At 37.3% G+C, this 16142-nt stretch overlaps 1 protein-coding gene across 6 annotated transcripts in view; it reads right to left on the reverse strand.

Annotated features, from left to right (window-relative positions):
* LOC127632010 (protein turtle homolog B-like) overlaps window positions 1–16142 on the reverse strand; it is a 122632-nt gene that overhangs the window by 43783 nt on the left and 62707 nt on the right. For all 6 annotated transcript variants that reach the window (XR_007969038.1, XR_007969039.1, XM_052110462.1 and 3 more), the window contains exons 4-5: window positions 7502–7653; window positions 1442–1559 (exon numbers count right to left, since the gene is read on the reverse strand). Coding sequence is in view for 4 of the 6 variants with exons in the window: in XM_052110462.1 (XP_051966422.1) it covers window positions 1442–1559; window positions 7502–7653 (270 nt within the window). In the remaining 2 variants the exon portion in view is untranslated. The remainder of the gene's footprint in view (window positions 1–1441; window positions 1560–7501; window positions 7654–16142) is intronic.

Below are 16142 nucleotides of genomic sequence, written 5' to 3' on the forward strand. Positions count from 1 at the left end.
TGTTGATTTGCCCCTCCTTTACTTCAAAAAATGCCAAAATATGGGTTACAGACACAGTGAGGCACTTACAATGGAAGTGAATGGAGAAAATTTTACGTGTAAAAACTCATTGTTTCAAAAGTATGCAAGATGAAATCAACATGCATGTTAACATGATTTTACTGTGATAAAATCACTTAACCTTTTCTGTGCAAAGTTATTTCCAATTTTTTAACATCATTGTCATGACAATGTAATGTCAAAAAACCTGTAACGACTGTAAAATGATGATTTAAACAACTTTACAACTCATATAATATGTTTAAGAGTTTTAACAGAAGAATTATTGTCTATGTTATATGTATATTTCAGGAATTAATAAGGAAAAACGGGACAAAAAGCCACTCCAGTTTATTGCATTTATTTGTGTCAGTGGGAATTTCATACACTAATACTCACTGCAGTTTAGCCTCTGAGTGAAACAAATTTGCTCATTTCATTCTACTAATTAAGACTTTTCCAACAATATATAACACATGGCTATCTCATTGTGGTGAGGAGGAGGGCGGGGCCGGATGTGCGTAGCCACAGCCCGGCCCCGCCCTCCTCCAATCGGGCTAATCAGCCGAGGAGAGGGATAAGTGCAGCCAGATACGACAGTACGGGAGAGGGAGAGCCACACGCAGCTGCTGTGTGTGTGTGTGTGTGTGTGTTTCTGTTTTTGTCCTTATGTATTAATTTTTACATTAAATATTACTTTGACTGTTCAGCCGGTTCCCACCTCCACCTTTCCCATTTTAACCCTGTTACATTCATCTTTTTGTATGGTTTTACCGACTTTGAATAGAATTGTTGTGATAACAAATTTACAGATGATGAGAATGAAATGGTTCTTATTTGTCAGCAAATTAAAAATCATTATTTAATAAGTGGCAGCTAAATGCATTGTAAAATGACAAGCAAGTGGTTACAAAACCTGTCATGATTACTAAAAAAGAAGTTTATAAAAATATATAATGCAATTTCTTGATAATATTTTCAATCTGAGAGATTTCTAAACAATCTTAGTGGGCTGGTCATTTTTGACCGCGGGAACACAAAATGTGTAAGCACAAAACGAACACAGCACAAGACTTTAAAGCAAATATAAATATATATATATTTCACTAATTTTTTAAAAGTGAAATTAGATCTAAAAAATAATAATATTAATAAGAATAATATGCACTAGTTTTCAAATGCAACTTGTGGCATAATGTTTTTTTTTTTTTTTTTGGTATCCAAGTGTGACTTGTCCAAAAGTGTACGAATAGTTTTTAGGGCCACTGTATATGGCAATATATCTGTCATCCTGCACACTGTATGTCAGCACTGACTAATTGCAATCCACAAAAAACACGTGGATGGGCATCAAACTTGAATTTGATGAGTTCTATGGTTTGGACTGAGTCCATGTTCTCACCTTGCACCAGCAGACGTGTGGTGTGCACCGCCTCCCCCTGGTCGCTGTGGGCACGGCAGCTGTAGGCCCCCCGGTCCTCCCTCACGATGGCCTGCACCGTCAAACTACCGTCACTTACCTATAGAAACAGCGCACAACACCCATTCAATATATCATGCTTAATAACAGCAGCTACAACTGAAGTATGTGTGCAGTACCTAGAGTTCATTGAGCATGATGCTAACATGCAGCGTGTTCTCAACATGATCACATCTGTGTTAATCTAATTGATAATATAGTGGCTCCGAATGGTATTTGGACACTTTACCACACTCAAAAATGTATTAAATGTATTGCATATGTAACTAGCTACTGTAACTTGGTTGAATAATTATCAAACCAAGTTGCTTGTATTTAGACATTTATGCAATGACATTCATACAGTTTGAGTTTGACTTCTCTTCACGCAAATATGAAAATTATTTCATTATTTACTCTCCTTCATGTCATTTCACACCTGTAGGACTTTCCTTCTTATGTGGAACACAAAAGGAGATTTGTAATTAATATCTTGGTCCATCTTTTCAAAACAATGGCAGTTGTTATTGAGTCACTTTAAGCTTCAAAAAAAGGACCCAAAAGTGTCAAAATATTAATGCGTGCGCCTTGTGCGTCATATTCCAAGTCTTTTGAAGTCATACGATACAGATCTTAAAATCTTAAAGTCTGTTGCGCGTTAAGACTTCGTAAGAAGAAAATTTAAAGTGGCTTGCGTTTTCATGCGATAACTTTTGTTGTCCTTTTTCAAGCTTTTAAGTGATGGCACTATCAATTCTCATTGTATTGAAAAGATTCGCAATATTCAGTCAGACCAAAATATCTTTTGTGTTCCGCATGAGATAGAAAGTCATACGGGTTTGGAATGACATGAGGGTGAGTAAATTATTAAAGTATTAACATTTTTGCACTAACTATCTCTTTATGTAAATTTTTCGTCCAGGTTTTAAAAGCATCCATCTTTCCAAACACTAGATTGTTTACGTTTTCAAAAAAGGACGGGTCACGTTTTATTCCTTACATGTCAATAGCTTTATCCAGAGGAGACTGGCCTTATTGTACCTCCCACACAATATCCTAAGATATGTCAAGTCATCTCAGTTGACAATCCTCCCGGCCTGTTCCATCACCTTCCCGTCACTAACAGACACGTCACAGTGATGACCGAGATGAGATCAGGTAATAAACTCTCAAACACACTGTGTGTGTCAGCTGAGCTGTATTCAAACACACAGTACTGTGGATGAGGGCAAAAGGGTGAGAAACAAACCTGGCTCATCTAGACAAGACATCTGTGCCTCTTGCTCTTTAATGTGTGTATTCCTTCACCGCATTCCTCCTTTTCTCTGGATTCTAGTCATGGCAGCAGGGAAATAAATGGAGAACCACCAGCATTCTCACCACTGTTCTTAAAGGTGAGGTCATGACATGCCGCTTTTGAGTAAATGTCTTGGACTATGACTGGTTAGCAGTGGGAAATGCTTTGTAAAGCAAGGGACCAAGAAGTTGAAAGAGAATGCTTTCTCCTCACAGAAGAAATAATTAAATATAGATTGGATACAATCTAATTGGAGCTGAATCAAGATTAATCGCAGCACAAGGTGAAATTTTCTAAATGTGATGCGGAATTGCTTTGCCTTTTGCCAGCATCCTCATTTGCTGTGATACAAAAATCAAAGAAGGAAGGTTTTTGTGGATGGTCAGGGACTGAAGTCAATCTGAAACTTCAAAATTGACCATTTAGTTTCTTAATGCATGTTGCTTTGACATGAGATATATTAAGGTTAGGAGGCATTACTGCATTGTACACATCTGCTTGTTCACATTACACAGCAAATGCTACGTAGATACACCGTCTACATTGACGCAACGCGCCACGACGTCTTGAGGCTGTCTACACTGGACGCGTCAAAGCAAATGTTCTAAATTGTTTATTTGTCTTGTTGGCAGGAGTAGTGCCAGCTTTTGAGGTGGTGTAGTCAGGGTGTTAGTGAGTGAAAATGAGTGAATTTGACACTACCGTAGACTTGTACAGTACGTAGACTGTATATCATACATGATGTTACATACACAAAATAATAATGTGAAATCTGAGCACAAAAGTCCACTTGCGGAAGTAAAAATTAACATATTTTCCATGGGGAAATGGTTTTTAGCGATAACCTTTATAGACAGACCAACTGTGAGCTCCGGGGTTGTTAAGCGATGGTATACACTTCTGTTGATGCCATCAGTCTACATTATTTCAACTTCATTTTTAAAACTGATTTTTAATAGAAGAATTCTTGGTGAAGAACTCCACTACCCATGATCCTGAGGGGGAAAATCCACCAATTAGGGAATTGCAACAAAACAAACTGCACTTAAGGAGCACTGCAGCAAACCCTCATTCCCATTATGCACGGTGAATGACACACTCAAGACTCCATAGACTCTCAAACTACTTATATACCTGTAATGAAGACTCAGGCAAGTTGGGATCCATCTGCGGTTCTTTATTGAATAGCAGAACAAAAGTTGTACAAGCAAGGTCGTGGGCAGGCAAACAGAGAATATAACAGGCAGGCAATAGCGTAACTAGAACAGGCAGGGGTCTGGGCAGGCAGCAAACAATCGTGGTACGAGACAGGCAAGAGTTAAACAAGGCAGGCTGCAAACGGGCAAGGTCTAAGAAACAGGCTAGGTTGGCATACAGAATAACTAGAGAAATAGACAGAGTTTAACTTGCTTAGTAATGTCGCCGGGGCTAACAAGACTTCGCAAAGAAGGATTAAACAGGCATGGTTAAATAGAACAGGGTAACACAAAACAGCTGGGGATTAATCAGACCTAGGTATGCGGGCAGTAGGGAAATGTAGTTTAACTGATCAGTATTCGGGTGAAAGCGATCTCTGATGGCTGAGGGAGGAGGCGCCTTCACCGGCGTTCGTGACAATGCCTTAATATATCTGAATATTTTGTAATATATTTTAAATATATTGATTCTATAATAAACAAATTTGAGTTAATAGCTGTATTTTTTTTCTATGTTTTCAATTCGATAACATCATTCACAATGCTTCATGGGATTGAAGTTAATTTCCTCAAGAAAGGTGCTAAGAACACAGTCAAAATTTTTTTACAATTTTGGTAATATTTTCAATAACTTTTTTGCTTCAAATTAAAGTCTGTGTTGTGATTCATCTCAGTGCTGGTTGGTTTGGTTCATAGCTTAGAACTCTTTTATGATGGATTTGAGAAAATCCCTATGGAAGAAATTAATGGTAAAAATACTTCTGGAACTGAAAAAATGGACACAGTTGTGCTCTATTAGATAATGCAAACCAATAGCCAATTAGCATTATTTTAGCAAACTCATATTCTGTTTTGCTCATAAATATGTCACATTGCAGAAGTATACTGTGTTGCAATTCACATTGATTTTAAAGTATAAGTGGGAGTTCACAGGCTTTCATCTCCATCGTTCAGCCATCAAACAAGCTTACAACACATCTCAAACAAGACCATTTGGGAATACGCTCCAGCACCATGTAGTGAAAGAAGATAAGAGAGGCCACAGGGTTACAGAGTAACCTTGCTAAGAGCGGTCACGAAGGAAGAACAGCAGCCAGCCATCACTTCCTGTTCATCATTCGCCACTGAGTACCACTGGCAGCCAGAGTATGGCAAATGACACTCAAACACGGCTCGAGTAAATGTTAGCTGTTGTGTTAGGATGTTGTGACAAGTCACATGCTGAGAAATGTAGAATGAGTGGAATACGGTGGTGCAGGTGGCTAGACTATTTTACTAACTAGTATTTTAAGTACCAGAAACACACACAGTTACATCATATCTTCACACTCTTTGCATACTGTCATTTTACAGAAATGAAGCTTGATTTGAAATGCACAATAACGCACAATAACAAACAATAGTATATTTTGTTGACAAGTGATATTTATCTCGATTTTTCTTTACTTGACTTTGCATGTCTCGTTTTTAAATCTCAAGTATGATCTTCACTGACCATTTTGTTGTCATTGGAAGTCAACTAAGTACTCATGATACGTTTGATAAAACTTCCACGATAAAACTTTATTAGTGGACAATTGTTGGTCATAACGGAAATGAAGCCACAACTAAGGGACAGTCATAATTTGTGTAAAATGTAATTTATAAAACAGATCCAACTCTAAATTCAGATTGGATGAATCATGTTCAACTGCATTTTAAAATTATTCTAAACACACATCTGTAACCGTACGTTCTTTATTTTAAAGAATTGTACATTCTTTGTTTTAATGCCCTAAATTGCTACAGTATATTGCACGACAACAGCAAACAGCCTAAAATTAGAAAAATGAACTTTATTACTTGGTGAGAAACTGTGTATTTTTATAATAGGTGTATTTTTTATAATAAATGTAAATGTTCCTTGAACATTAGTGTGTTTAATCATAGTTCTGTTGCTGCAATTTTATAAAGCAATAAGCCACTCGAGTCACATGTGAGTTACAGTAATTTTACCATGGGTAAAATAGTTTTTGTGCTATAATCACTGCAAGACACACACTTTTTTGGTTTATTAATAGTTTTCACAAAATATATTTTTTAATGGTTTAATGAATATTTCACTCTTTGTTTATATTATCAAATGTATCATAGTTAATTTAAATTGAAATAATTTATATTTTTATGATAGATTTTTATTTCAAGATCAAAGGTCAGGAACAAAAGTAAAACAATAACATCAAGTCATTAGAAAAGTAGCAAAAAAAAAAATAAAGGAAGGCAAAGTAAAAAATGTCAAAAGACAGTTTAAAAAAAAAGTGCCTGTAGTTGAAGAAACAGCCATAAACATTTGGATGTAAAACACAGAAGCGGCTACACTGTGTCTTTTGTCTTGTATTTGTCTGTTTCCTCAGGGGTAGCTCCTCTGATGTGCTGAGAGGCAATGCCTACTGGAGCCAGACTGACTGCCTGTGCTGTCAAAGCCTGCATCGCCGCCTCCTCCCTCGCAGCCTGCATAAGGTGGAAGCACATCATTTTTTTTCCCCATTCCCACTGCAGGCGCGTGTTCTTCATCTGTCAGACCCACGATACGGTCCGCGACTGACAGAGTCTTTTGCTACAAATAGGTTGTGATGATTCATGCTTCCATTTCCAAAAAGAAAAATGAGACGGCACAATTCACAGGGGACCAAATTCATACTTAGACTAAACTCAAACTTTCTATATTTGGAGATGAAAGTACATCGTCAGTTTTCAACTTTTTCAAGGCAGCAACTAATCAAAAGAAATGCTAAATCATTTGGAGTTAAAACGGATAGTTGTGATTCTAAATTCTGATTGGATGAACTGCATTCAAAGCTGTTGCATAATGATAATAGACACACGCCTGTGACCACACACATTCTATATTAATGCGCCAAGTTGCTACATTGCTTTGCAACCGCAAACAGCCTGCACGCTAAACTCACTGCATAATGGAAGAATGGCTACAGTAAGGTTGTATACATTAACATTACATAATTAAGGAATTAGGTGTCATGAACTAACTATGATTAATAATTAATTTTTATTATTTCACGTTTATAAAAATATATTAATAAATTAACATTAACCAATATTTAAAAGTGCTGTATATTGTTCATTATTAGTTAGTGTTAAATCATAATGCATTAATGAATGTACACTACTTCTAATGTTGTAAAGTATATTCTGAAATTAGCATTAACCTACAATAATAAATTCTGTAAATGTACTGGTCATTGTTAGTTCATGTTTTCTAATACATAATATATACAACCTTGTGGTAAATTGTTACCAATAGTTTATTCCAACTATTATTAATAATAAAAGTATCTATTTACTGAACATTGGTGTCTTTAAATACACTGCTGTTGCCACTGTTTTCTGAAAGCACTTAACTAAGTATAAGCATTGTGAATAAAAGTGCCCCTTACCTGTGGTAAAATCACTGTAACACATTGGCTCTCCTGGCTTATTGCTTTAATTCACTTGCACCCAGGACACACATACCATGTATTTCTTGCTGCTGGTCAACTGATCTGCCTCTCTCAGCCAGGTGACCACCGGCTTGGGGTTTCCGAAGGCTGTGCATGTTAGAGTAATGCTGCCGCCTTCCCTCGCCTCCACATACTGCGGTGGCGTGTCCGTGAACGTAGGAGGTGCTGGGGGAGAAACAAAGAAAATGTTGAGTTCAGTGCCCTTCATATTTTTAAAGGGATCGTTTTTATACATTTTCAATAAATATTGTGGGGGGAAATATACAAAATGGATTAAAATACTGTAAGTTAAAACGTGTTAAGTGGAAGCTAAGAATGGTACTATTGGTAGCTAAAAGTATAATCAAACTAAATGTATACTTTTTCTCAAGTAAATTTGAGTGGATCTTGTGTGTGCAAAACTTGCCGCCATCATGCTAGGATATTGCAAGTGATTCCTAGAGCATTGCTAAGTGGTTGCAAGGGTTATTGCAAGGTGCTTATTTACAGGAAAGTGAGCCCCACCACCAAGTCTCTATATTATCCAATAGATATGGCTTGGGTTCTTCCTTTCATTTAAGTGCATGGGATTTTTTATGCGTAAAACTTGCCACCATCATGCTAGGGTGTTCTGGGGAGTTGCTAAGAATTTGCTTACTTGCCCAAGTTACAAAGGCCCATCCGCAAGTCTCTATGATTTTCTGGTTATTACATATGGCTCTATGGGATGTTTTGCTTGTAACAATTACAAAAAATTTTTACTGAACTAATATGCAAGGGGCGAGGGATGTGTAGAACTTTGGGCTCTGTGAACTAAGGGCATTATATGTACTGTAGGATTCTGTGCAGGTCTAGTAATCAACTATGACATGTACTCGGATGCTCCGATGTAAGATTTTAAGTGACAGAATAGGTATAAAATCTTTGGGAATATATACTGTCTTTTAGAAATGAAATCCATCCTGCGCATGTGGATCACATTTAGTCTATGGGAGTTTTACCTCTGCTTCAAACTGCACACAAACACCTGGTGCAGAACAAACAACGCAAGCAAATTAATACCTCTGAACATCTGTCCATCTGTGCCTACCAGCTTTTTCCATCTACACACTACAATCTGTTGCAGATAAAACACAAGGGAAAACATTTTATAGACCAAAACATCTCGCTAAGGTCAGCACCAATCTTTAAAAAAAAACGATTTTTAAGATTTGTTAAGACTTTAACATTTTTCTTTTTGCCTATTCGAGTTGCTCTTTAATAAACACTTGAAGCTTTCACACTTCAATTGCTTAGTCTGAACACGAGTTCGATTCTACCCCTCCCTTTTCACATTGTACTTTTGGTTTCAAACCGCACGCAGTATGTTTGCATCATCAGTGCAAGTACCACGTAAATACTAACGGCAGCTGTTTACCACTATCTAGGGAATAACTCAGGAGAAGAACACGTCAGCTTCACTGTTTTATTCATGTCTCTTTGGATTGACTTCCAACACTTTATACACACAGGACAGCACTTGAGTCAGTCTGCGATTGATGCATTGCAAAAGATGCAAAGAATGTCGCAATTTATCTGGAAACATGCAGCTATGACAAATGCATGCACAATGCATGAATGAGCTTAGAAAGGTGCTAATTATACTGTTGCCTTCACATGCTACCAGAATTATTGCAAGTACGAGTTGCCGACTTGGAAGTTGTTCATGAACACTTCTGAATACTGCGAACTTCGAAAATAATTTTGATATGAAAGTTGTCCATTTGAGATGACCCATAACCTTGGCTAAGAAGATGGCGGTTTCAGTAGTGAATGGTATGTAGATGTTAATTTTTCAAAATAGAGCAACATTGTTCGATGTTGCAATTTCAGTCATATACATTTATTTACACTCAAGTGACCACTTTATTAGGTGCAACTGTACACCTACTTATTCATGTGATTATCTAATCAGCCAATTGCGTTGCAGCAGTGCAGTGAATAAAATCATGATAATATGGGTCAGGAGCTTCAGTTAATATTCACATCAACCATCAGAATGGGGAAAAATGTGATCGCTGTGATTTTAACCGAAGCATGATTTTTGTATTTCTTTATTTTGTATTTCTGTAACTGCTGATCTCCTGGGATTTTCATGCACAACAGCCTCTAGAGTTTACTCAGAATGGTGACAAAAACAGAAAACATCCAGTGAGTGGCAGTTCTGCAGATGGAAACTTCTTGTTGATGGTCAATGGAGAATGGCCAGACTGGTTTGAGCTGACAGAAAGGCTAAGCTAACTCAGATAAACCCTCTGTACAATTGTAGTGAGCAGAATAGCATCTCAGAAAGCACAATGTCAAACCTTGCGGTGAATGGGCTACAACAGTAGAAGACCATGTCATGATCCACTTCTGTCAGCCAAGAACAGAAAACTGAGAGCTGCAGTGGGCCTACCATCTGTGTACCCTGGCAGAAATCGAGATTCATCAGACCAGGCTGTTTTTCCAGTCTTTAACAATCCAGTTTTGGTGAGCCTGTGCCCACTGCAGCCTCAATTTCCTGTACAACAATCATGCCACAGTCGGAATCACGAAGTTCACATTTTATACCCATTCTGATGGTTGATGCGAACATCAACTGAAGCTCCTGACCCGTATCTAAATGATTTTATGCACTGCTGCAATATGATTGGCTGATTAGATAATCACAAGAATAAGGAGGTAAAGTAGTCATTGAGTGTATATCTTTAACCAATTGCTGCATATCGTACATAATTTACACAGAGAAAAAGAGCACCTACTGGACAAAAATGTAATTATTGTTACATGTTTTCTATTCTTCCAGACCACAAAGCCCCTGAGCTTGACGAACTCGTAATAACAACTTAAGAAGTGGGAAATAGGAAATTCAGAACACCGTCAATAGTGTTTTACGCGTTGGCGCGTCCTGCTGGATATTTCCGTCATTACAGCGGAAACAACATAAACTTCTCTGTCATTTTGGGGCATACAGATAAGTGTAAGACATCATTAGAGACTATAAAGGATCTAACTTTGTTTCTGTACACTCACAATAACAACAAAACCTTATGCTTTTGTAAAATAAAGACAATAAAAAGGGTGAGCTGTAAGCAGTCTCTCGGTTTGTGAGCATATTTCTGAAACAAGTCACAAAAATGAACTGAAACTCCGCGAATACTTATCACACAAACATGAAACATATGTCTAAAGAAAGCTTAAAATGTCTACTTTTAAACGCCCCCGACCATGTCTTAAAAACAACAAGTTTGTTCACTTTTCTGCGTGTTTGAAAGACAGCATGATACACAAGTGAGAAAACTCCTGGATAGTGACGAAGAGTTACAATTTTCCTCAGAAGAAGAGCGGGACTCCGATGAACATTTGTATTTTGAAGAGAGACTTGATCCAGCCGAGGATAAAATTTCGGACAAGTAAGTAATTTAGTTTTATTTAGTTGACATGCTATTTTATATAAACATGTACATATTTTACTAGTGGGACTGTTTCCAGACTTGCCAGCCAGGATTCAGAGTATTGAAGTTTGAAATATGTCCTAATAAGCAAGTTTTAGTTACATTTAAATGCTGTTTTGGATAAAGCATGTATTAAAATGTTATGCTGTATAATATAAATATGATATATAATATGATATAAAAATAATATGAATGTTTAGATTATATTTTATCTAGTGTTTATGCTGCCTCATTATCATCAACAAAGCTTGTGCTTGCAAATATGTGTTCAGGTTAAATGAGTAAAATGCACTTTAAATATGCCCATATTAGAAAATCACCATCTTATAATGATTTCTGAAGTATCATGTGACACTGAAGACTGCAGTAATGATGCTGAAAATTCAGCTTTGATCACAAATTGTATTTTACAATATATTCAAAAAGAAAACTGTTCTTTTAAATTGTAAAAACAGTTCACACAATATTTTTACTGTATATTGTTGTAGGTCTAAAAATAGTCTCCTCACATTCCTCATTGATAGGCCCAGGGGAGGGGTCTTTTGTCTCCTCAGGGGTGAATTACAATCAATATTAATGATAGTTCATGCCTCCTCGCATATGACATTTCTAACACTAAAAGTGTCTTACAAGTTAAATTACTATATTGTTTTGTATGAATGAGTGATCAAGATGGTTTTCACATCATTTTATAGCATAAACTCTAGGCTACAAGATCCAGCTCTCAAAAGCCTTGTGGACAAATGTTTAGTATGTGTTATATGGCCTTATTTCAATGACTTAAAAATTAGTTTTTTCAAAAACCATGCATAAATGTTATTTTCTCAAAAATACAAACATGTACACACATGTTGCTCACATATTATTGTAGCCCAGTTTGTGCTGAACACAGTGTTATCAGACTTTAGCCATTAATGTGTTTTTAAGCAACTGAAAAAAGCACAAATGTCAAGGCATGTCAAAACTTCTCCAGGGCCCAAAACACCCTCAGACCCTAGAGGTTTAAGGATAGATTGCTTTTGTACCTGTGTACATACGTTTTGTAACTTTGAGCCCCAGATTAACTTTTCAGGGCACCTACACACTAGAGTTAATGCTGCATCAGAGAATGCAGCAAATTTATATATTTCAACAGGGTTAGTGCATCAGAAGGACAGAGAAGGAAAACACAAGTGTTTGCAATAGTGAGGGGACTATCTATTTAGCCTGACAGAGAACGAAAATAAAGGACAGGGAATGAACACCGCTATGTTTTTTAGTCCTGCCTCTCAGAGATTCTCATTGGTCAACAGATGCCTACATCAGAGTGCGTTGCAGCAAAAGTTGAAATGTTCTCAACTTTTGGTCGCTTGATGGGGCATCACTATCGGAAACCCTTGCATTTTCCCTCTCTGTCCTTAAGACAGATCATTCCCACTGAGTTCTATGCATTCATAGCTTTCTCTGGCACAGTGTAAACTCTAGTGTATAGGCGCCCTGAAGCTTTGCATAAGACCTAAAGTTGGTAACATTTTAACTTTTGCTGCAATGCACTCTGACATAGGCATGCGTTGACCAATGAGAATCTTGGAAAGGCTCGACTAGCTGCAATGTGAAATTAAAAAAATATGGATGACAAATATATACATGTGGTGTATTCATTCACTGTCCTTTATTTTGTTTCTTTACCAGGCTACAAAGACAGTTATTGTAGAGGGAGAGCCTGGAGAAGTGTTTCAATGTTTACTGGTACATTGTCAAAAAGTTGATAGCCACTGGATTGCCATTTGTTTTCAAACTGAACCGCCTCTTCTCTCTGGTACACGCTTGACAAAATGGACCTTTCGCATTGCATCAAACGATCCATCGTGGCATTCCCTATTATGTAGGTATCCTTAATCTACACTATCTCGATTTCATACGTTGCTGCATTCCTAAATGTGTCAGATTGCAATTCATTACACAACACAAGTACACATTGTCAGTGTTGAAAAGGGGCGTTATAGCAGACATTACAGTGAACTGTCGTTTCTATGGTGAGTTTTCATTTTCAAGTCAACTACTGTCATGGCAGAGCAACAGTTTGAAGAGAATATTGCTGAACAAGTGAGTTAAAGTCAATATATTTATAGTACCTTACATAATACTAACACATTTGCTTTAAAGACAGAAACTTTGGAAGTAAACTCTATCACCCCCTGGAGTACTGAGGATTGTTCACGACACAGTAAAAGCAAAAAATGGACATTCAGTATGTTCATCCGGACCCTGCATTGGGAATGTGTTGATCAATTTTGTTTGTGTATTTACACAAAGTGTTTTTGTATTTGTGTAAAATATGTTTCTAGCCTTAAACACCAACCAATCAAACCAAAATCTGTCTTCAACTGGATTCGGGTGCACACCAAAAGCTCTAGTGTGTAAGCGCCCTCAGGGACAAACAGAACTCCATACCTGGCCTACTACCTGGACTCACTCTGTGCTGTTTAGGAATCTTGGGCTCGCACTGTGTTTGACAGAGGAAAGACATATTTCAGAGTCTGAAGGCTTTCCACATGAAACGATGGTCTGGATCGAGCACAGTGACTCCCAATATCTCAACTTTCCTTATTGCTTCACTCTAGGCTTTCATTTCTGTCTGTCTCCTTCACAAACTTTGTGATGAGATTACTGCTCATGCATTTACAGGTTTATAAGCTGTGTGAATAGCAAGCAGACAAGCATAGCTCTAAAATACTGATTTATGTATCAGTATTTGAGTGAATGGTATAAAAGTGAATGATAACTGAGACTAACATACTCCATTCATCTCATAGCCTACCTCTTCCTCAATACATTACATCACTGGCACATAACTGTATATCTGTATATAAAATATTTGAACAACATTATAGCTCTATTGTGTATTTCTCTTTTTTCATTTGTTATATTTTATTTTTTTGCTTCACTCACCGCTGTCAAAACTAAGCTTATTAATTATGCACCTCTTCTCGCTCTCCTGCCCAACTCCCGTCGTGAGCCTGGCTGAAGGGTGGCTCTAAGAGGCAGGGTGACAATGACAAGACGGCGGGGCAGATCATTCCGCCAAAGTATGTGTGTAAATATGGTTGCATTTGCACTGGCTTCTGTCACCATGACAAATTCCTTGTATGTGCAAGCATACTTGGCAGTAAAGCTCATTCTGATCACCTTTAGAAGAGAGAAAATTATATGGGTTTGAAACAACATGAGGGTGAAAGATTTTTGGGTGAACTATCCTTTAACGACAGACTTATCGACTCGTCGTTCAGACAACAACTAGTTGATTTTGAAAATACACAATTTTACACATCCCTATTGGTTACCAGCCCAGTTCTTTAACCAATTGACCACACCACTGTGGGACGCTTTCACACCCTGTATCAGAAGCTAGTGATATGAGTTGTGGGGGAGGGCAGGATGCTCTAAAAGAGAGGAGTGTGACTTTCACACTGATGAAGAGGGGCTGTGTGGTGACCTGAGTGTCTTCCACAGTGCCATCACTGTTCCTTAAGCGGGTACATCTGCCCGGCTGACACCTGCTGAGCCCACGCGGGCAGCCGGCCACACACTCACCCCGCCTGGCAGGAAGAACAGCGGCACAGCCACTGCCCACATAGGATCCATACACAAGTGGATGCTAATAGAGCTGGCTACAGGAAACCAGTCCTGTCAGGCTTGTCTGCCCTTGAGGCCAGACAGCACCTGCCCCAACAAAGAAGCTTTTGGACAAGAGGAGTAGTCTGAATACCAATGAAACACCAGTCTCTTAACAAAACTTTTTAGATAAGCTTGTGCAGTGGATGTGCAAGGAGTAAATTTGATTTCTCTTACTGTGGTGATATCATGGTACAGTTGTGGTATTATGGTAATACTATAGTACTTTGATATACAATGGTACTGAATGCTTCCCATATAAATATATGAGGGCAAAAGTATTGGAGAAAAGGTAATTTGGAAGAGAGAGGCCCAAGTATTACAACCAAGCAACAAGCGCAGCTAAAACCAAAATATTTCAATTTCGAACTGATTTTAGAGTCATTCCAAATATCCACTAAATTGATGAAGGTAAAGTTATGGTCACACTAGATCTACACTCCATTCACTTCCATTCATACCAATCGAACATGGAAGACCAGAAATGCAAGCTTGTACAAAGACACTTTGTATTATGCTAAGTTGTATTACCAAAGCACTACCAAAATTCAAGTTTGAAAAACTTTGCCCTACTACTTCAAATAGCTAGAGGACATTTAACGAATATTGCAGAGTATTTAAACGACACATACTGACCTCTTGGCTCAAAATGTTACATTTGCGTGATTTGCATAGTTGCAGAGGAATATTTTAAATGTAATATTATTTGTTAATTGTAATATTATTATCTATTTAAAACAAAAGTATTTATTAAATTTCAGGACTATTAATTTATCTTATTTCAATGAAAAGTTGCTAAATGACTTAAATGACGTAAAGCAGACAGTCACTGTATCGGAGGCAAACAAAAGTTAGAAAAATCAACAGTAACAAAGTAAAATGAAAATGCATCTCTATTTTTGTTTACAGAATTTAAGGCTCGTTATTCAATATCAATAAAGGTAAATAACATATTATATGATGAAAAATTACTTTACAGAGAGCTTAGTTATGACCTACAGTACCAGCTAAGTTTCCTAAAACAAATGGTGCAACCAAATTAAGTTCAGAGTTACACTGTATAAACAAAAAACAAAAAAAAAACAACAAAAAAAAAAGCCAAATTTAAAGATGTGGCTTCCAAATATGTACAGTAAAAAATACAGTAACCACGTTTCAGAATTTACGTGATGTAATTCTGATGCCCGTATATTTTACGGTGCATTACCGTTTATTTTATTAAATGTCAAATTTGATAAATGAACTTTTTGAAACTGTAAAACTCTGCTTTTCACTTTAAAATGTACTGTTAATCGCCGTAGTAATTACAAAATGGCACATGATGACATGAAGTTCATCAATAGAGGCCCTTCCAGGAGTGACCAATAGACATGTAGAGACAGTTCTCAGTGTCACTCACACAAACACCATCATGGTAACACATGTGAAATTAAAATAATGAAATCAAAATACTGCAATTGGCTGCTTTTCATCCCTTCATTCAACCGAGCAATCACAAATTTGGGTAACACTTTATTTTACGTAGTCCTTGATACAGAGTAATTA

This window comes from Xyrauchen texanus, chromosome 38, assembly GCF_025860055.1.
Source record: "Xyrauchen texanus isolate HMW12.3.18 chromosome 38, RBS_HiC_50CHRs, whole genome shotgun sequence".
In the NCBI taxonomy this organism is placed as follows: Eukaryota; Metazoa; Chordata; class Actinopteri; order Cypriniformes; family Catostomidae; genus Xyrauchen; species Xyrauchen texanus.